Source organism: Danio rerio, chromosome 24 (assembly GCF_052040795.2).
Source record: "Danio rerio strain M-AB ecotype USA chromosome 24, GRCz13ab, whole genome shotgun sequence".
NCBI lineage: Eukaryota > Metazoa > Chordata > Actinopteri > Cypriniformes > Danionidae > Danio > Danio rerio.
In genome coordinates this window covers 10,990,406-11,012,509 of record NC_141044.1, presented here as the reverse complement: position 1 = coordinate 11,012,509, position 22,104 = coordinate 10,990,406, and the positions used below count along the sequence as shown (strand labels likewise).

Below are 22,104 nucleotides of genomic sequence, written 5' to 3'. Positions count from 1 at the left end.
GTTTGGCATTTTTAGGTGCTAGGATGCAATCTGCATAAATGTCTCCTAAATCCGCGCACACGGTGAGGATTTTGGCGTGAAAACAATGAAAATGTATGCACTACAGTGAACTCCAACCGAACTCTCGTCTCCTCCACCAGCTGAGGGAAAAGCCATTAGAACGTGGAAAAAAAGTGATTGACAGGTGAAATTTGTTTGTAACTTGTTTTGTAAGGTTATGGGTAAAGCAAAGACCATGTGGGTCAGTTAGTGAAAACTGTAGGCTACAATAATTAATTCGCTATGAATTAATTGATAATTAAAAAACCAACCCACCCCCCGCCTACGACGACGATGGCCTCGTCCATCGCGATGTTTCACATTAGACATCGTACGATGCCAAATTGGTCAACATCGCCCAACCCTAGTCTGAACATCCAAACAGTGCTACGTCCACATCAATTTTAATTTTCATGTCAAAAGCCTGGGAGTAAAGTCCTAAGATACTTCTCCAAAATTCAGATCCTTCTGGACAGGACCAGAATATATGACCACAGGTCCCGACTAAGCCTTTGCACTTATCACAAAGAGAAGAGATAGACGGATACAGCAAGTTTGGCTGTAGTATAGTGTAATCTATGCATCACTTTAAATTGTATGAGCTGCAGTCTTACATTTATAGAACAAGAATGAATACGACTCAGTCACTCCTCCTAAATAAAAAATAAATAACATAACAACTGGTGGGCTACATGAGCTTACAAAGCGGTATCGCCAACTAGTGGGCTGGCATCATAACACAGTTTTATTTGTTTGGAATTTTATTGTGAAAGACGATAGCTTTGACATGCTTGTGGTTTGACGTCAAAAACGTGAAATAAAAAAAAGGTTAATCACTATGAAAATTAATATAATTTCTTTAACAAGCAACACACTCATTAATTTCCAAATGATCATAAGCCTAGTAATAGAGGTAAGTTTAAATGCTTGAGCAATACCAGCAATAATAGCAACACAATTTAAAGGTTTATTGTCCGTGAGAAAAGTACACAACATACCTCAACCATTCTGTTACATAACAACCAAACAATGTTCTATATATATATATATATATATATATATATATATATATATATATATATATATATATATATATATATATATATATATAAATGGCCACTTGTTTTATATCTGATCGTTCCAACTGGATAAATGCTCAGATATCCTGTTAAACAGCCCTCCTCTTTAGCGTGCCTATTATGTAGGTCAGTTGTACAGTTTGGATTTGAATAACCCTTTAGTTTAAAACTGCGTGTGTGTGTGTCAGAGTGTAGTTCATTGTCCACTAGTGTCTGTTGTCCTGGCATGCGGTGTGTTGGCAGGCAAGCAAACACACTGTTTGTAGTAGCAATGACTCACACATTAACAGAAGCTGGAAAATGGGCCAATGAGACCAGCCCATCATCCATCTATGGCTTTTTCAATCCATCCCTTTTCACCCTCCACAGCTGCTGACATTCAACTGGTTTGACTCACACTTTCAATCTGAGTAATACTGAATCCTTAAAGATGTAAGCAGTGTGCTACTGTGTGCTTATGGTCTATCTGAATAGAACAGGCTATTCGTTGTATTTGATGTCATACCATTTGATATTAAACCATATCATTGTCTTTCATTACTTTTTTTTCCTCAAACTACAAACATAACGCAAGGTGGTTTGATGACAACTCAAAGATGGACTTTGAAGGCTCAAAGTCCCATTTTCTTTGTTGTCATCAGAGGCTTGTCAGTTGTAGCTTTCATTACCTTTGCAAATTACATCACCATGACACGCCTCTACTATGGGAACTGTCCGGCCAGTGAGAATTAACCTTAGGCTAAATCCTGTTGACACGCAGGTGAGTGAATGGAGAGAGAGATTTGTAGATTAGGTGATGAGTTTGAACTTGACTTTGTGTGTCAAAGGGTGTGAGAAAGGACGGATATCTGCCTAGGGCAATGTTATCTCACAAATTCAAAGATCAATTTTAAAAGAGGAAGAAAGAACGCATTCAAAATTCAGAGCATATTCAGAAGCTGTTTCAAAAATGTGGCTCTTGTTAACAAGTAAATGTCAGGTTTGCTCCTAAACTTGAAAAGTACTGAGATGGGAAGCATAATAAATTTATAATATATTGCATATATACAAAACATTATAGGGATATAATTCTCAAAATAATAAATACACTCAATGGCCACTTTATTAGGAACACTTGTCCAACTGCACACACAAGAGTTCACACTTAAATAATGCTTGACTATTTAAGCAAGTTTGGCATGCTGTCCCGGGAGAGAACCCTGAGCTCGGTGATAGATGAGCCCAAGGCTCCCGCCTGGTCAATAAGCATTAGGAGGGATATGAGATAAGGTAGTTCTCGATAGCTTCCCAAATAGACCACTAGCTACCCTAGTTTGTAGTAAGTGCTTGTGACTTTAACTTTTGTTGCATGGTTTTTGAGTGTGGGAGGAAACCGGAGTACCCAGGGAAAACCTACGCAAACACAGGGAGAACATGCAAACTCCGCACATAGAGTATCGGTTGGCTCAGGTAGTGTTAAACCAACGACCTCCTTGCTGTGGGGCAACTGTGCTAGCCACCGAGCCACCGTGTCGCCCGAACAGAGGAGGAGGGAGAAGGGATGGATGGGGGGGGGTTTCCAAAACAAAGATGAGTAATGAAGTTTAGGCTGGATATCTATATTGAATTTAGAGTGATCCGATTGGCTAGTTAGTGATTAGTGATAGGGATCAGCTGTAGTCAATCCTATCACGTGCTCCTCTCGAAATTAGTTTAAGAAACTTCACTTAACGCAAATTTCTAATCAGCCAATCACATGGCAGCAACTCAATGCATTTAGGCATGTAGACATAGTCGAGACGATCTGCTACACTTCAAACAGAGCATCAGAATAGGAAAGAAAGGTGATTTAAGTGACTTTGAACTTGGCATGGTTGCTGGTGCCAGGCAAGCTGGTGTAAGTATTTAAAGGGTCACGAAACACCAAAACACATTTTTTGAGCTGTTGACAGTCGTATATGTGTCCCACACTGCTAAAAACACTATTAGGACACCTATATTTCACTAAAAAGTGTAAATTGGTTGTTTTTGCGTTATTTTAAGCAAATTCGTACTTCCTGTTTGAAACGAATTTTTGAAGCTGCGTCACGGTCATGACATAATAGCGTGTATTCCAGCGTGCAGACTGGACGTCTGTGCCCGAGTGAGTCTTATTACGTCTTACAGTGTGTTGCATTAATGCATGAGTAAGGCTTGGGTCAAACCAATCAGCGCACTCTATTGTGCAACTTCATTAATATTCATTACTATCACCGTGTTTTCAGGACAGAGACGCCACGTTGTGTTGGCAAAACAAGCGTGAAGTGTTGCTTTTATAGTTTGCTGCAGTTAAGTTTCGTTTTCATTTTCACTCTGTGAGAGCTCAGACTCACGTGTGGATTAACAGTGTACGCGACGCGCGACAACAATAACTTACGTGTCTAAGGAGGATTATTGTTTACCTGAGAGCTGTTCTCATCTGCAAACGCTGGGATCTGGAATCGTTTGTAGTATTCTCTTCATAAAGACGCGGCTCTAGTTGCTGGTGATTGTCCTGTCTCTACAGATTTGGTAAGTGAGCGACCAGTGCTCTTTGTTTATTCAGTTTGTTCGTATCTAACAAACTATTGCACAGAGTGTAAACACGTTAGCACCACAACCAAACTTTAACCTCGTGTAGGGTTTTTACCGCATTTAGTGACCGGAATAACACGCGCGGCTTTCTGACACTACCTGTCGTGTGCATCTAAGTTTCTGGGAAATGCAGAGGGTTTTTTTCTCTCATTCGCCGTGCGGTATAAAACATTGCATGAAAAATACACGCTTAGAGCAGTTCCTCGAATCAAATATCTCGTGTGTCGCGAGGGGCATGAATGAATTCCCTGAATGAAAGAGCCAAACTGCAGTTAAAGTCCACCATTTAATAATTTGGCTAATAATTCGACTACAGATGTCCATGTAGGTTAAACACCATCACATTCTCCTGTATGTATGTGTGTGTGTGTGTTTATTTTGACTCTGAAACTCGCGCGTGCCCAAATCGACACTCCCACACCCTCCCACTTTAGTTCCTCCGACACTCCCCCCTAAACAGAGCTGGACATGCCCACTTTTCTGACTTTTTCCAAAGAAGAGGTGTGAAAACACCCTGCTGAAACGAGGGGGTTTCATGGCCCTTTAAGAAACTGCTGATCTACTGAGATTTTCACGCACAACTATCTCATATCTAATCAGCAGCAGTTCTGTGGGCGCAAATATTTTGTTGATGCCAGAGGTCAGAGGAGAATGACCAGACTGGTTTCAGCTGATAGAAAGGCAATGGTCCCTAATTCGACCATTCATTACAACTGATGTATGCAGAAGAGCATCTCTGAATGAATAACACGTCCAACCTTGAGGCAGATGGGTTACAGCCGCAGAGGGCCAAAACGGGTGCCACTCCCAACCCCCAGTGACATCACTTGTAGAAAAAGTGCAAGGAAGGAGGAGCTGGAGCTCAAGCTCCCAAGTGGCTCTGCAGTGAGAACTAATGGTCTAACTTGATACTACTGTAGTAAGGTGTACCTAATAAAGTGCTCGATGAGTGTATATTACAAAAATACATTGCTTTTTTCAGTAGTTAAAGTACTTTACACATTTGGAGAGGGAAATCACCGCAATCACCCCCTGTGTGCAAAACCAACCTGGATGACACAACAGCAGCAGAACTGCGATCGGAGCACACAACAGATGTGTCACACAGTGTTTACAACAATTATTGGATAAAGATATGGTAAGAAGGCCATGATAAATGTGTGTGTGTGTGTGTGTGTGTGTGTGTGTGTGTGTGTGTGTGTGTGTGTGTGTGTGTGTGTGTGCGTGCGTGTATATATATATATATAGAACCACTGAGATTTAGCATCTCAACATCCAAAATGGTGCTGTTGCCAATAGTTTCCTTAGCACTTACTGTGTTACAGGATCAACACAGAAAGCAGGTTAAACACCCCATTTTGGCCTCACAATCACCTCTTCCCGCAGCACTTTAGTTTTCTCAGGATGTCTCCAATCCAGGTGCTGACCAAGCTCAATCCTACTTATAGTAGGCAACTAGAACAGAACTACAGAGGGATGAGATTACTGTTATTGAGTACTGTTATTTTATGCATTCTAAGAAGTAGGTGACTGTTTCTTAAGTACAAAATACCCAGTGTCGTTTATACTATATATTGAGGTTTTATGAAGAGAAACAATTGGTTTATTTGAGAAAAACTATTTACAATAAGAACATTATTACTATAGCCTCAGCAAATGCTCCTGACAACAGTTCAAAAGTAGCTTGAGTATTGAGAAAAGACTATTTTGTTGAACTGTCAATATTAGTATTCATCTGCTTTAAAAAAAAAAAACAACAACAGCACACTGTTTAGCAGTTAATGTAAAGTTACAAGTAAATTACACATCAAGTCTGTATTCTTATTAATGACACTTTTCTGATTAGGGATGCAAGATATATAGAAATACAACTGAAATAACGGTATTATTAGATTGCAAAAGTTAAGTAAATGCAACTTTCATATTCAGAAACCATTTTACACCCAAATGCATATTTTTTGGTTTAATATGAACAAATTAAAAACAAAATAGAACAAAAAAATGCTTTGAATTTGCTTGCAGTGTAAAAGCATGTCTTAGTCAATACATGTAAAGCTCAGGTCACGTATAGCTAAAACTAATCCCTCAGTGTTTACATGCAGGTCATCCCAGGTCAGGTACACTATGGCATCAGACGGCTGCCTATTCTTCAAAATCTAGTTGCTGTGTTCATATTAAGAGCAACTGGTAAAGTGCAAATATATTTAAATAAGAGGCTTTTGTTTACACAAATTCAAACGCAATCGCAAATAAAATGATTCGTCCAATCACTGTGCCGGTTATTTCCTGACTCTGTTTCTCAATGAGCTGAAAGTAAATCAAATAATTTACTTAACTCGCACAAATACTTCTCTGAAATTTCCATATTGCTTGGAATTGTTGCGTTTGTGTGTGTGTGTGTGTGTGTGTGTGTGTGTGTGTGTGTGTGTGTGTGTGTGTGTGTGTGTGTGTGTGTGTGTGAGTGTTTGAGTCTGTCTGAGCTGCTTACATACTGTCACAATCGCTAGTCCATACTAAGTCTTTAGCAGCTTACATTCAACAGTCATCCCTTACACTGAGGTACCTATTGCATATACAAATACCCTTTCATTTAAGCCCGAGACAGACATAAATAGTCTCTACTGCTGAGTACTGACACATCACAGAGCACATAGTAGAGAGTATATAACCGTAATTCAGTCTATAATTCTGAAAACAATCTTGTTTTTGGAATAGAGCGTCTAACATAGGCTCTGACATCACAGACTTTTTCCCTCAACAGCTGTTTGAGACGACAGGCGTGTGCATTCGCGCGTGTTCGCCTCTGTGTGTTTGTCTTGGGGAGGTCTGCTTAAATATTCACAGAGGTGCCCTGCGCTCCAGAGACTGTAAATGAGCAGGATTACAGCGGGAGTCCTGATCTTTGGTGGTCCGAACATGTCTCTTTAAGTGTGTAAATTTGGATGGCTTAGTTTTCCAGCGCTGCTTTTTATGCCTAGAATGCACTCAGTGAACGCCAGCTTTCGCAGAGCTAACACGGGCGAGAAAAAGCAGAAAGCTACTTGGCAAGCTGACAGCCCAGGGTCAGCAGGGCCAGGAAAACACAGACGCCGCACCAACGTCACTGCTGTCTGATGGAAAGAGTGAGAGATAGGAAAGAGAAACTGGAGAAAAAGAAGTGAGAGAGAGCATGTTTGAAACGTAATCAATTAAAATGATTTGCTGATGATAAAATTAGCAATATAACAATTATTTTAATGAACATTACATTTCCTGCAGAGGCTGAAAATTGCAACAGTCCTCACTGCAGCCTGTATTTCAGTGCACTACGTCATGGACATTGATTTGCGCATTGGGAATGTGACATGTGTAATGGAGGTCAGCTAGCAAGTGCTGTGCAGGTAAACCTCACTCCTCTGACCTCTAAAGGTGCTCTAGCGACAGACGCTAGGGGCCATGGGCTTTAGCCGCCTTGGTAGAGCAACTAACTTTGATGGGGACGGTTATCGGTTCAATCCCAGTTTGAAGGGGGTTGGGTTGTGTAGGACCGGTGGGTTTACATTGGTGCCGTTACCTGGATGGGAGTGAGGTTTAAGGGGTGAGTGTAGCGGAGGCCAGCTAGTAAGTACTGTGCTGGTAAACCTCACTCCATTGATCTCTAAAGGTGCTCTAGTGACAGACGCTAGGGGCCATGGTCTTTAGCCTCCTTGGTAGAGCAATCGACTCCCATTTGTAAAGTCGCCCTTTTGATCCCAGCTCCGAGCAGGTTGGGTTGTGTAGGACTGGTGGGGTGACATTGGTGCTTTGACTCGGATGGGAGTGAGGTTTAGGGGTTGAGTGTAACGGAGGCCAGCTAGTAAGTGCTTTGCAGGCAAACCTCACTCCTCTGACCTCTAAAGGTGCTCTAGTGACAAACCCTAGGGGTCATGGTCTTTAGCCTCCTTGGTTGAGCAACTGACTTCCATGCGGAAGGTCGCTGGCTCAATCCTTATTCGGAGCGGGTTGGGTGGAGTAGGACCGGCGGGTTTACATTGGCGCTGTGATCTGGAAGGGAGTGAGGTTTAAGGAGTGAGTGTAATGGAGGCCAGCTAGTAAGTACTGTGCAGGTAAACCTTACTTCTCTGACCTCTAAAGGTGCTTTAGCGACAGATGCTAGTGGCCATGGTCTTCAGCCTCCTTGGTAGAGCAATCGACTCCCATTTGTAAAGTCGCCGGTTTGATCCCAGCTCAGAGCGGGTTGAGTTGTGTAGGACTGGTGGGGTGACATTGGTGCTTTGACTCGGATGGGAGTGAGGTTTAGAGGTTGAGTGTAACGGAGGCCAGCTAGTAAGTGCTTTGCAGGCAAACCTCACTCCTCTGACCTCTAAAGGTGCTCTAGTGACAAACCCTAGGGATCATGGTCTTTAGCCTCCTTGGTTGAGCAACCGACTCCCATGCGGAAGGTCGCTGGCTCAATCCTTATTCGGAGCGGGTTGGGTGGTGTAGGACTGGCGGGTTTACATTGGTGCTGTTATCTGGAAGGGAGTGAGGTTTAAGGAGTGAGTGTAATGGAGGCCAGCTAGTAAGTACTGTGCAGGTAAACCTTACTCCTCTGACCTCTAAAGGTGCTCTAGCGACAGACGCTAGTGGCCATGGTCTTTAGCCTCCTTGGTAGAGCAATCAACACCCATTTGTAAAGTCGCCGGTTTGATCCCAGCTCCGAGCGGATTGAGTTGTGTAGGACTGGTGGGGTGACATTGGTGCTTTGACTCGGATGGGAGTGAGGTTTAGAGGTTGAGTGTAACGGAGGCCAGCTAGTAAGTGCTTTGCAGGCAAACCTCACTCCTCTGACCTCTAAAGGTGCTCTAGTGACAAACCCTAGGGGTCATGGTCTTTAGCCTCCTTGGTTGAGCAACCGACTCCCATGCGGAAGGTCGCTGGCTCAATCCTTATTCGGAGCGGGTTGGGTGGTGTAGGACTGGCGGGTTTACATTGGTGCTGTTATCTGGAAGGGAGTGAGGTTTAAGGAGTGAGTGTAATGGAGGCCAGCTAGTAAGTACTGTGCAGGTAAACCTTACTCCTCTGACCTCTAAAGGTGCTCTAGCGACAGACGCTAGTGGCCATGGTCTTCAGCCTCCTTGGTAGAGCAATCAACACCCATTTGTAAAGTCGCCGGTTTGATCCCAGCTCCGAGCGGATTGAGTTGTGTAGGACTGTTGGAGTTACATTGGTGCTGTGACCCGGATGGGAGTGAGGTTTAGGGGTTGAGTGTAATGGAGGCCAGCTAGTAAGTGCTTTGCAGGTAAACCTCACTCCTCTGACATCTAAAGGTGGTCTAGCATCAAACGCTAGGAGTCATGGACTTTAGCCTCCTTGGTTGAGCAACCGACTCCCATGCGGAAGGTCGCTGGGTCAATCCTTATTCGTAGCGGGTTGGGTGGTGTAGGACCGGCGAGTTTACATTGATGCAGTGATCTGGAAGGGAGTGAGGTTTAAGGAGTGAGTGTAATGGAGGCCAGCTAGTAAGTACTGTGCAGGTAAACCTTACTCCTCTGACCTCTAAAGGTGCTCTAGCGACAGTCGCTAGTGGCCATGGTCTTCAGCCTCCTTGGTATAGCAATCGACTCCCATTTGTGAAGTTGCCAGTTTGATCCCAGCTCGGAGCAGGTTGGGTTGTGTAGGACTGTTGGGGTTACATTGGTGCTGTGACCCGGATGGGAGTGAGGTTTAGGGGTTGAGTGTAACGGAGGCCAGCTAGTAAGTGCTTTGCAGGTAAACCTCACTCCTCTGAGCTCTAAAGGTGGTCTAGCGACAAACGCTAGGAGTCATGGACTTTAGCCTCCTTGGTTGAGCAACCGACTCCCATGCGGAAGGTCGCTGGGTTATGTTGTGTAGGAGTGGCATGTGTTTAAACCATGCATGTTCACAATTTGTCCATTATATAGTAGATGCTGTAATGCGCATGCTGAATGTTAAGTTTAGGGTTGGGTAGACGTTAATAACAGTGAGGGGTAGACAATGTAATGTGTAATTTAATAACTAATACAAATAATTCTCCTTTATAGCAACAACCAAACATATGCACAGCGACATATTGGATGTAACTGCTCTACACCCATTCATTTGTGTGGTTTATTTATAGACTAATTTTGAGAGGATCATGGCTGGTCCCGCATCAGCTTCATATATTGCACCAATCAGATGAATCTGATTGGTACAATAATTAACTCACTATAAACAAGTTTTTCACTTCAGTCATCTTTGTCTTGAAGAATCCTCACGTCCACTTCCATTTCCACCCCTTCCACTCCATATTTGAAGTCCATCAGCATTCAAGAAACAGAAGCTGTCAGGGGCGTCATAATGCCCCATAGGATACATTTTACAGATGAAATTCAGCCAGATGTACCTCTGGGTACATAATTCGTGGTTTCCAGAAATGTAGACCTGGATACATATCCACAATGATCTTGTGTTGGTCATTTCAACTTCGGTGATCCCATAGATCCTTGTTAAAAAAAGTCATCAGAAACCAGCACAAATTCCATCTTGGTCCAAGGCTAGTTTATGATTGGAGCTGGTATAGAGATGGTCTAGTTAGTGAACCAGCATTCTCAACATAACCTCAAAACCAAGCTAATATAGCAATCACACCTTCCATACCAGGAACCTACAAACCACTAGCATCTCATGTCAGTCCCATCATGCAAAATATGCCCCGTGCTGGTGGAAAGCATGGCTGGATTTTTCACCACTGATCCCAAACCTTTGAAGGTACACATTGATATAATATGTTGCAGCATTATGTGAGCAAATGACAACAAGCAGTAGAGAGAGCCTGTGGTTATAAACAGAGTGATGTCAGCAGGAAGTGATGTTGTTGGTAACAGAGGCCAACGTTGGGGGAAAGAGTTTAAAAAAAAAGAGACGATGAAGACAAAGACAGGCAGTCCTGCACTGTGCTCAGATCTTGCCGCGGAATGGGGACCTCCATTACAAACTAAGGGAGGGATTACATAACACATGGAAAAGCATCCAAAGAACTAAAACAGTCCGGTCTCTGTGTTGCCAAAGGAACCTGTTCCACCCTCTCTCACAGCCTATAACACAACTGATGGATCCAATTTGTCTAAAGTGCAGTTCAACAGAGTTCTTGGAGTCTGCTCTCAGAAGTCAAATACCAAAAGTTATACACAGAACAATGTTTAATAGACTTTGTTCCCTGAAACTGAAGATCTAATAAATATCAGATGAAGGTTTGTTAAAAGGGCACTACACAAAGTTAAACTGAGCTGCCAAAGTGCAGGAGTTTTGTTTCCAAAACCCTGTTTCGATTAAATTTTTTTCTCCAGTTTTGCTTGACGTGATGTTTCATGGGGATTCGCAAATGACAAATGAGCATTGGGAGGCACAATTTTGAAGTATAGGTAGATTGTGATAAATTTGGTCATTGCGAATTTGTATTATATGTAAACACTTTCTAGATGCTTTCCTCTCAACATTAAATAAACACAAAAAAACTGTGGTCAGAAAACAGCCATATAAAAACACTTTGCACCAGCTTTGCAATTCTACACTCTGGATAAAGGGATAGTTCACCCAAAACTGAAAATTCGGCCATCATTAACTTGTCACAAACCTTGTTTGAGCTGTGTTTTTCTTTTGAACAGAAAATTAGTTATTTAGAAAAATGATAAAAACCTCTAAACGTTAGCTATGTTTCCATCCACCTATTTTTATGCTCATTTTGGATATGCCCATAAAAATACGGATTATGGAAACCCCAAGATGCACATAAATTTGCACATACGTAACATAATGTATGTGCATAACTGAAGAAGGATAAACTTTTTATTCAATAAGAAAAGATGCACATAAACTATGATGGAAACACTTCCACCAAACAAATTCCAGTATACGCATTAAAAATTCTTGTGATTTTGTTATAAGAGATCATGTGATGGTAAAAATGCGTGTGAATGGACAAACCAGCAAGCTGACACATTGTAAAACATCTGAAATGTAGTTTTGGCCATTCTAAAACGCCTTACCTTACTGTTATTATATAATAAATTACCTCCACGTCTGACACCTTTAAATGCCACCACACATTCATTCCATGTCGGCATACTGTCTTCTGAGGTGCAAGTCATTTATTAAGTAAAGAAAAAAATACATGCAGCTTCTCCTACTGTAGCAAATTCCGCTTTTACTTTTGATATTTGGTGCGAGGTAATCAGAAAGTGACGATTTTGTTCTCTTTGACTTCTTGGGTGGAAACACTACTTTATTCACATGTCTTATATGTGATATTCCAGTTTTGCCCATATATTTATTTCACGACTTGGGATGGAAACATAGCTGTTGACTTTCATAGTATTTGTTTTTCCTTCTATGGAAGTCAATGGTAATGGGTTTCAAACATATGCTCTTTTGTGTTAAAGGTATGGAACCATCACTTTAATTAACGTCATATCTACTTGTATGTGATTTTTACAACAAACTGTTTAAAACAGCTTTATAGCATCAAATATGAAAATCATTGTATCATTTGCTTACATTTCAACTGACAACTTCAATATCTACTATAAACCTAGGGTGACCAACTATCTAACAGTCTGAACAATCCCAACATTGGGAGTTTGTCCCAGGTTTTGAGTACTGGGAGCTTTGACAATATGTGAGCAGTGTCCCACATTTAAATTGTATCTGTAGCCTATTGTTTTTTTGCCCTGAAATAAAAATAACACAATAAAAACACCTTTTTAATTGGGTTAAAATTGCTGCACAATATATTGTTACAGCATTGATATCACAATGTGTGCACTCACAATATTCATTCATTTATTTTCTTTTCAGCTTAGTCCTTTTTTTTAATCTGGGGTCACCACAGTGAAATTAACTGCCAACTTTTCCAGCATGTGATTTACGCTGTGGATGCCCTTCCAGCTGCAACCCATTACTGCGAAACACCCATACATACTCATTCACACACATACACTACAGACAATGTAGCTTACCCAATTCACCTATACAGCATATCTTTGGACTGTTTGGGGAAACCGAAGCAACCGGATGAAAACCCATGCCAACTAAGGGAGAACATGCAAACATGCATGCAAACATGCTTTGTTTTCTTGCTTTTCTTACTTTGTTTTTTTTTGTCATTTCTAGTCCAAATAAAAATTTAAAAAAAAAATCTTAGACCAAGTAAAAATATTGTTTTATTTGTGGAAAAGACATCCACATGTGCCACATTGTCCTGCAAAATCTGATTATTGTCCTGCAACAGAAAAGTAACCAGATGGTCATGCTTTAGCTTGATCTTAGAAGAGATAAACCAGAGAAGAAGTTCACATCAAACTTTTCTATGGTGTGCATTTGACAAGCTATTTTCAAACAACCAAAATAAACACGAAAATTACACAACAGCTTTTACCTTAGTTATGGGTTCGTACACATTTTTACTGCAAAAATTCCTTCACTTTTTCAGGACTTTCAAGTCAATTTTGATGACCTAATGTTTCATGTTATGTCTACATACAGTTGAGGTCAGAATTATTAGCCCCCCTTTGATTTATTTTTGTTTTTTTATTTATTTTAGCGTATTACCCTAACCTGCCTGGTTAACCTAATTAACCTAGTTAAGCCTTTAAATATCACTTTAAGCTGTATAGAAGTGTCATAAAAAATATCTGGTAAAATATCATTTACTGTCATCATGGCAAAGACAAAATAAATCAGTTATTAGAAATAAGTTATTAAAACTATTATATTTAGAAATGTGCTGAAGAAATCTTCTCTCCGTTAAACAGAAATTGGGGGGGAAAAATAAACAAGGGGTCTAACAATTCATGGGGGCTAATAATTCTGATATCATTTGTACGTGGTAAATCATGAGAAATGTTTCAATTTATTACAGCATATCACAAAACATGCAGTAGTCTCAATTTATTTTTATATTTATGTAAAATAAATGATGCTTACACATGTGAGAGCATGTTTTTGGCCAAGAAAAGAAAAGAAGTCAAATCAACTAAGCTCCATTCCAATATACATATATTTGTCAAACCAATTTTAGATAATCTTAATAGTTTGTTAAACTAGTAATAGTTGGTAAAAACGACTTCTATTATAAAACCGTGATCACACTGCACTTTTCGCTCCATAGACTTCCATTTATAGGCATGCAAATGCAGCAGAACAGAAACGCAAGCACGTCTTTCGCATTTCACTGCACTTTGAAAGTTCTTACCTGCAAAATCACATCAGGTGATTGCTTGAGACCAAAAAATATCATTTAAAACAATTAATTTTAAATATGGAGCAATCGCTCACTTTTATTAATGAATAAAAATATTGTTTAACCCCGTCTCTTTTCGCAGAATTTTGCAGGGTGTGACTCAGCTTAAGTCACTTTGAACAAAATGTCTGCTAAATGATTAAATGTAAATGTAATTTCCATGACTTTTCCAAAACCTTGTGGGTTTTTCTGTTTTTCCAAAACTTTCCAGGTCTGGAAAATGCCATCAAAATTCTATGACTTTTCCAGGTTTTCTGTTAACCCTGTTAGTTTTACTTGATAGTTCAACCAAAACTGAAGAATCTGTCATCATTACTTGTTCCAAACGTGTTTGACTTTTTTCAGATGAACATAAAGAAGATATTTTGAAAAAAGCTGAAAACATGTATCCACCCAGCAAGCCTATTTTGTTTTTAAAAGATGTCTAATAGATGTCTAATAAACATAGTCATCTTGGGTAAAACAAAGCTAAAAGTTTAGCTTCGTTTCAGCCAAGCTGTCTAGGTTTAGCTGTCTATTAGACGCCAAATTAATAAACACAAAGTTGTTTGCTGGGCATTCCATAATACTTTTTTTTTTAACTATGGAAGTCGAATATTAAAGTTTTTCAGCTTTCTTTATAATAACTTCTTTTGTGTTTATCAAAAGAAAGAAACACATAAAGGTTTGGAACATCTTGAAGGTGAGTCAATTTTAATTTTATTAAATAAATAAATTTAATAGGCGGTTCATTCCACTGGGGCGACTCCGGATTGATAGGGGGACTGAGCCGACAAGAAAATGAATGAATGAATCAATCAAATTTAATAAATATATTTATTTTTAACTATTCTATTGGTCCATCAAGTGACACTCACAAGGCACTTGAAAATAAAAGTTTCCTTAAAAAGCTGAGACTTCATCATTCATTCCTAAAGCACAAAGTGCCAAAGTTTAATACATCCACTTAAGAGTTTGTTCAAAGTTTGAGCAACAGCAAAAGTGCAATCACTGATGTTTGTCATGTTTAATCTGCTACATAAACTTAAGCGAGTTCAATAAGACAAGAAGGTATAAATAACGGCCAACATATCCTAAATGCGCCAAGTGCAGGTCTGTTAAAAGAACAAAGTGTATCATCTACTGCTTGCTGATCTAAAATCACTCATTGATTCAATTTGTGGCTTGCAAATAATAAACACAAGCTTTATCATTTCAGGCCACCTGTATTTACATTTATATACACCTAATATATGCTGTTAAACAGGGTTTTAAGACTGCAATTTGTGTCTGTGTTTCAGACTAACCCCAAGGCCAGGACAGACCTCGACTGTGTATTAGTGTGTGGTCTACCTCCCTCAGTCAGACGTATTCTGCCATTGCCAAAGGGAATCATGTGACCCTAGAGAAGGATGAGCCAGAGAAACCAGTTTCTTTTCTGCTTACAAGTCACTGCTAACATTTGCTGTGATGTAATTTTAAGAGCATAAAGTAATTAATTGTGTTTCTCTTGCTTGCTGTTTTTATACTAGGCGTTTAATGTTACAGACTAAAACGTATAGCTGTACATCAAAATCTGTGCACCACACCTGTACACTTTTGCAAGGTTTCTGCATACATATGTCAGCTGACAATATACAGAAAATAAAAAATGATTGTATTTTTAAGTCCATATGAACATTTAAAGCACACATGTTTAAAATCAAATCAAAACAAGAGAACGCAATGGATATTCCGTGCATGGAAACAATAAATGCATGCTGTATGGTCGATTATAACCTTGTTGGTGAGGAATCATGCTTTATTAATACGGAATATGAACGTATTAATGCAGAATACTTTTAAACATTTATTAGAACACCTAATATACTTAATAGCCGTTATATGTTGCAGCTTACTGAGACACAAAAACAATATTTTAATGCAGGAGCAATCATTTATATATATATATATATATATATATATATATATATATATATATATATATATATATATATATATATATATATAATTTTATTTAAAACAGTGAAGATGTTGTGGTGCAATGTGGCTGCTATACTTATCTGATAGACAAAAGGAGCTCAATCAAAGCAAACACATTGCAAATGCTTACTTAAGAACCGTTTGATTTTGTATTTTTTGTCATGTATTAAACATTATTAAGTATATGTGTGATCTGGGGTGTTCATATGTTCTCTTATATTGGTTTGTTACACATAACAGCATAAAACAAAGAATATGAAAGATAATAGTCTATAAGTGTTACAATGACACAATCAAATCTTAGATAGGCAGTAATAATAGATACATAAAACATTATGAAAACTGGAAATAATGTGAATAAACATTATGAAACGGCTAACGTCTGAATACATATAATAACAAGCACATATGTCTATTGTCAAAGCATCAGTTTGTGCAGCATAAACACGTGAGGCTCTAAAACAAAATTATAACGCACAGTATTGGAAAAGAATACAGCACCTACCCTCTTTTGTTCCAGAATTGATTCGGTTTCTGCAGATATTCCCTTTCAGGTGTGGAGTTATTCTTTGGATACTTCGTCTCGAGCCCTCTTCCATGTGCTCAGAGCACGCGCTCCGCGGCACGCGCTGCGTACAGTCATACAGTCGATGACGTCACGCAGACCCAATACAGCGGAGTCGGGGAAAAATCACAGCTTTGTGTAGTCAGTGTGGAAGTATCGTCATGCAGGAGACAAACACTGAGCGTTTAAAGAAGGGACAAAGCGTGAGCCTTGCTGCGACAAGCATGCTCATTGATTAGCTTCTCATATTGATGCATGATGTTTATATTTTTATGGATATGAAAACACTATAATCATGTCAATCACCATGTGTCCACACATGGTGTGAATTATGGGACAATACAGATGGTGGCGTCTGACCACTTCATTAAAATAATGGTTGTGGTTAGCTTTAGTAGTAAGCACAGTATCAGTGTTTTTTTCTTGTGTTTACATTTTGCCAGTGTTGGGAAAAAAAGTAATATATTACAATTTTACGTCAACCTTATCTCTTTAAAAAAAGAGAAAAAATTACCATAAAACAACATAGCACATTTATATTCACATTAGGCCTTAAAAAGTCATTAAAATATTTAGTTAAGTTTTATTTATTTTAGTTAAATAAAATATTTTATTTATTTTATTTAGTTTTTATTTATTTTTTAAGTGACAACAGATTGTAATATATTACTTTTTGCAGTAGGCTAAATTTGTCATTCAGGAACTGAAATAGCTTGCGTACATGTAACAAACATTTAACGCTTGTACTGCTTATTAATTTATATATTAAATAAATAAAAGATCTGAAAAGCTTGCTTAAGCTGAACTACAACATATAGTTTTAAAATGTGTTTAAAGAAATCAAGGCTATAATTCTCACACTGTTTAATTATGTCTCCATAGCTGCTGCACTGGTTTCTGAGTGGTTTGCAGCTCAGACTGCATTAACAGAGCTTTGCCACATCCATAGCAGATGCTCTGTGAGCCTTCCTTCTAGACATGATTGAGAGATCTTAATGACTCAGCTTCGGTAAATCACCTGAAAGGGACTTCTCCTGCAGGCAAAACGGTCCACAACATACATTTCAATAGCTTTCATTTTTGACTTCTGAATGCCAAATGTGAAGGGGGTCAAGTTCATCTTGATGCAGGGATGCAAGTATTTATATTCTTTAATCATGCTTTTAAGTATTGTCTGTGTATTTCATGCAGCAATCCCACATAACATTTTGGACAGGCATCTTTTCGTTGTAAACAAAATGCAGTATTATACATTACTTAGCTATTTTTTCTGAATAAACACTCTACAAACATTTCAATAGTGTCTAATCTGTGTGTATAATGAGACCAAGAGAGTCAAGTTCAGAAAGAAATTCCTTTATGATTGAGTGAAAACATTGAAAAACCATATAGTGAAAACGAATATGGTTTATGAGAACACATAGCTAATACAGGTTCAAAAATATTTTTCTTAGGAAATATTAATTCGTTATATACAAAAACTTACAAAAACATTTTAATCTAGGGCTGCGCAGCCCTATATTTTTCTTATTTTATTAATAAAAATAAATGCCTTAAATACAAATTATTTGAACAACCTTGTAGTTTCCAACCAAACTGGCAGTTTCAAACATAAAAAAAGTTGACAATATTCAAAAGGAAAAAAAAAAATGCATTTGACATGCAACGTTCAAACTATACACAGCAACAGTCTTGCATAAAAAAGCAGGGGGTGGGAGTTCTTGGAAAGTCTTTTCGCTTGTGACACAGATTCATTAATGTGAACTCCGCAGCTGCTGAAGCCTGTGTTTTAACTGTTCGCTCTTTCGCCTCAGCTGTTCTTTGATGGACAGCAGCCTCTGCTCGTCCAACTGCATGCTGTGGATGCACTCTGTCGCCTTCTTTAGGATAACCACTTTAGCAGCTTTCTCGTTATTCGCGACCTCAGGGATCTCATCCCGTAGCGCGAAAAAGCTGAGTTTGAGTTCATTCCTGCGCTGGCGCTCCAGCACATTGTGAGTCCTGCGTTTGTCATTGTCCTCAGAATCCGATGTGCGAGGACTCGCACACTTGCGCTGCTTCACATGCCTGTTGCTGCTGTTGATGCTGTGATTGTTGCTAGCCTCAAGTCGTAGCCTCTTGACAGCAGGCTGGTCATGCCGCGTTGACGGATGGGCGGCGTAGTTGTGCTGGTGGGTGGAGACGTGACAGCGCTTCAAAACCAGGGGACTGGGGTACCTCGACTCTGAAGCATCCGTCTCGTGCCTTTTCTGTCGCTTTTCCACAGTCACCACATCAATTTCTTCCTCCTCTTCCTCCTCTTCTTCCTCCTCCTCTTCTTCTTCCTCCTCCTCATCCTCTTCTTCATCTTCTGCAATTGAATGAAAAAATGTTTAATGAATATTACCTTGCAAAAAACGTCCCAACATTACACAGCAGAGTGAATACAACGGAATTTGGCAAGTGGCTTTCCACAATGGGTGGGGTAAGTGGGGGGTGAAATCTCTGCATTCCAGTCCCCGCCCACTTTCCTCATCAGCTGATATTTGAACATTGCAGCCTTTCCTACAGAACTGACTCGGGCCGAACAGGGGGAGGTGAAGGGATCTTACGCAACTACCACTTGCATCAAGGGTACAAGGATAAAGTCCCGTGACCGGCACGCTCCACCTCAGCGGTGACAAGTAGAGGTCACTTACAAACGCGAGCATGCATTACATCAGGATGTGGGGAGATCTAAATGACATAACATACCTGAATCGCTGCCACTGCTGCTGGAGCTGTTAGGTGGAGTGTCCAGGACCAGCATGGGCTGTGGTGATGCAACCTTGCCGGCTTTCCCACACTCTGTCAGAGGATATGGGAAGACCACAGAGGGATCGATGCATTCTGATGCAGAGGTGCTCAGATCCTGCAAATAGCTCGCGTTTAGTCGATTTGAGTTGCTGTCAGACATCAGTTCCTTCCTTTCCGCGTGCAAAGACGCCAGTCTCTCTGAAACCACTTTCTCCAACTTGGCAGCGGCGGAAAAGCCGCTCCACATGCAGTCCTGGATGATGATGGACTTGATGAAGGACTGGGAGTAGTCCGCATCATCGCAGATGAAGCTCTGGCTGACCACGTCGTCTCCCAGGAACTCGCTGACCATCTCCAGCTGTTCCGCGGTGGAGAGCGACTGTCTCCGGCTGGGCGAGAGGGGCGGTGTGGGCAGCAGTTCGAATTTCTTCCAAATGTCCTCGCTGGGGGCTGAAGGTTGAGTCTGTCCTTGCTGATGGTGATAAAAATCCTCATCGTCGTTGTCGAAGTAGAAGTAGGGCTGGATGGAGTCGTAGTCGTAATCGTAGTTTTTACACGCCAAACTCGCACTCACCGGCATTTTGACACTTGAGGAAGGAGATTAAAAAAAACAAATATGAATCACTACGGTGCAGAGGCAACGTCTAACTAAACACACAACACAAAAGCTTCACCAAAAAAACTGCACATATAAAGATATACAAGCGTGTAAATAACACAAGCAACTGACAGCGTGTGTAAAAACAGCGAGTGAAGCCCAAAGCGGCGGTTACTTCTACCAAAACATCCTCGAGCATCTCTGCTTGTGGTGCTTTATTCGAGCGCACATCCGAACCAAACTTACTGTCAAACAACACTTCAAGTCAAAAACACGCGTGAAACGTCCAATTGTCAGATCCTTACCTTGTATTTAACGAATGCCGTTCCAGAATTGTTTCTTTCGAGACGCAATGCAATGAAAAGAGAGCAAAAAAGAAGGAGCGAGAAGTAAAATCCAACAGTTTTTGCTCCGGTCACTTGCAGCATAAGTGGCGTCAGAGTCACGGTCAAGTGGAAAGGAAAGTGATGGAAAATATAAACAACCCTGCGCGCTCGTGCAGCTCTCAGATGCTGGACAGACTGATAGTCTGAGTGTCAGGGGCAGGATGAATAAGCTCCCGCGAGCTGATTCTGAAGCAACGCCCCCTGACGTATGGCTGTGCTAGTAATGTTTCCCGCCAAACCAATACACGGTAGTTTGCGAATTACATTCAAGCGTTGAGCTCAAAAAATACAGCTACTGTTTGAAATCATATATTTACTTCACAGGCGTGTTGCTATAAGATATGAATGTGAAAAATACGGGACTATACTCGCGGAAGGAAAACAGTAGGCAGACTGGGGGCTTGACGTCACCGCTCGATCAAGCAGTGACAGCTCACTTTTTACAACGAGGGTGTATTTTTATATTTTCGTAAACAAGAGTCCAAGCAACTCCCGCATGTCATGCGTTTAAACACCACACAGAAAATATGAAAAAATGGCTTGAAAGAATTCTAATAGAAATGCAGCATCATTTTAGACATAAGAAACATAACAAAAAACACAAAATTGTTATTTTAAATATTTATTCTTTTATATGTATGCTTCATATTCATCTGCTGTTTCATTATAATTTTAATTGCTTCGAGAATTTGTATATTTATTAAATATGATATTAATGCAAAATATAAAATAAAATTATGATATTCCTGCAAAATAGTTACAAGGAAACCGTCACTAGTTTACACGTAATGCCCATTGACTAAAATAAGTAATACCATCATCAGCTAACGTCAAAATGGTCAAAGTAATCCACTAGGGGGCTTTATAAAACATCCAAAGATGTTGCAAAATGACTTTAATTGTTGCATTATAATGAAGGGATTAATGATTACAAAAAAAAAAAAAATATATATATATATATATATATATATATATATATATATATATATATATACACACACACACACACACACACACACACACACACACACACACACACACACACACACACATATATATATATATATATATATATATATATATATATATATATATATATATATATTATCTCCAAGGTTTCCTCATTCCTTAGACAGGAACGAGCATGGAAAGATAAATACAGCCTAAATGATAAGGTAAAGCTTTGTGGTTTAGAAAACCATTAAACAAGATGGGTAAGATAATTGTAGGGGTGAAAAAAATTTATTAGTTGAGAAGAACAAGCCCTGATGTTGAAGGACGGTTATGAAAAGAGCGCCATGTTTTAAATTTCACCAGGTATTGTGTCTTTAAACATAATCTTTAAAAGTAATCAATTATAATTAGATAACTAGAAAAGTGGTTAGACTCTTGCTCTTGAGGAATGAACTGAATATGAAGGTACTGTAGAGATTTCACTGACTCTACGATAGGACAGTTTGAAAAAGCGTTGGTATGCGGCGCCCTCTGCTGTTAACTCTTATAGTGGCAACATCATATTTTATTTTAATTTAAACAAATCTTAATTAAGCAAATAAATGGCTTAAAAGTAGGGCCAGACGGAATCTGTGGACGTTTTTTGCTATTTCTGCGGAGAATTTTGGTAAAAGTCTGCGATTTTTTGCAGAATTATTTTGGGAATATCATAACTAAAACTTTAATATATGAAAAAAATGTGTGTGTATATATATATATATATATATATATATATATATATATATATATATATATATATATATATATATATATATATATATATATAATATCTGGATTTTTTTAACCTTTTATCAAGGTCTTGGACATGTGAAACAACATTGCCTTGGATCTAT

At 39.5% G+C, this 22,104-nt stretch overlaps 1 protein-coding gene and 1 long non-coding RNA gene across 3 annotated transcripts in view; both read right to left on the bottom strand.

Moving 5' to 3' along the window:
* Nucleotides 1-16,538, bottom strand: part of LOC147837966 (uncharacterized) — a 99,974-nt gene extending 83,436 nt beyond the window's left edge. For both annotated transcript variants that reach the window (XR_015524788.1, XR_015524787.1), the window contains exon 1: nt 16,439-16,538. This is a non-coding gene — a long non-coding RNA (uncharacterized LOC147837966). The remainder of the gene's footprint in view (nt 1-16,438) is intronic.
* Nucleotides 16,539-17,838: 1,300 nt separating this feature from the next.
* LOC147837965 (transcriptional regulator Myc-A) lies at nt 17,839-20,397 on the bottom strand. Its single transcript, XM_087309313.1, has 3 exons — nt 20,177-20,397; nt 19,232-19,860; nt 17,839-18,848 (listed from the first exon to the last, which is right to left on the bottom strand). Exons 2-3 carry the CDS (start codon nt 19,851-19,853, stop codon nt 18,253-18,255), a joined length of 1,218 nt encoding a protein of 405 aa, XP_087165439.1. The 5' UTR covers nt 19,854-19,860; nt 20,177-20,397; the 3' UTR covers nt 17,839-18,252.
* Between the last annotated feature and the right edge of the window lie 1,707 nt (nt 20,398-22,104).

Bases quoted from the DNA above. Each gene is read 5' to 3' on its own strand.
- LOC147837965 (XM_087309313.1), bottom strand. From the start codon at position 19,853: ATGCCGGTGAGTGCGAGTTTGGCGTGTAAAAACTACGATTACGACTAC. The intron at 18,849-19,231 runs GTATGTTATGTC...ATTCAATTGCAG, and splicing joins CAGCAGTGGCAGCGATTCAG to AAGATGAAGAAGAGGATGAG.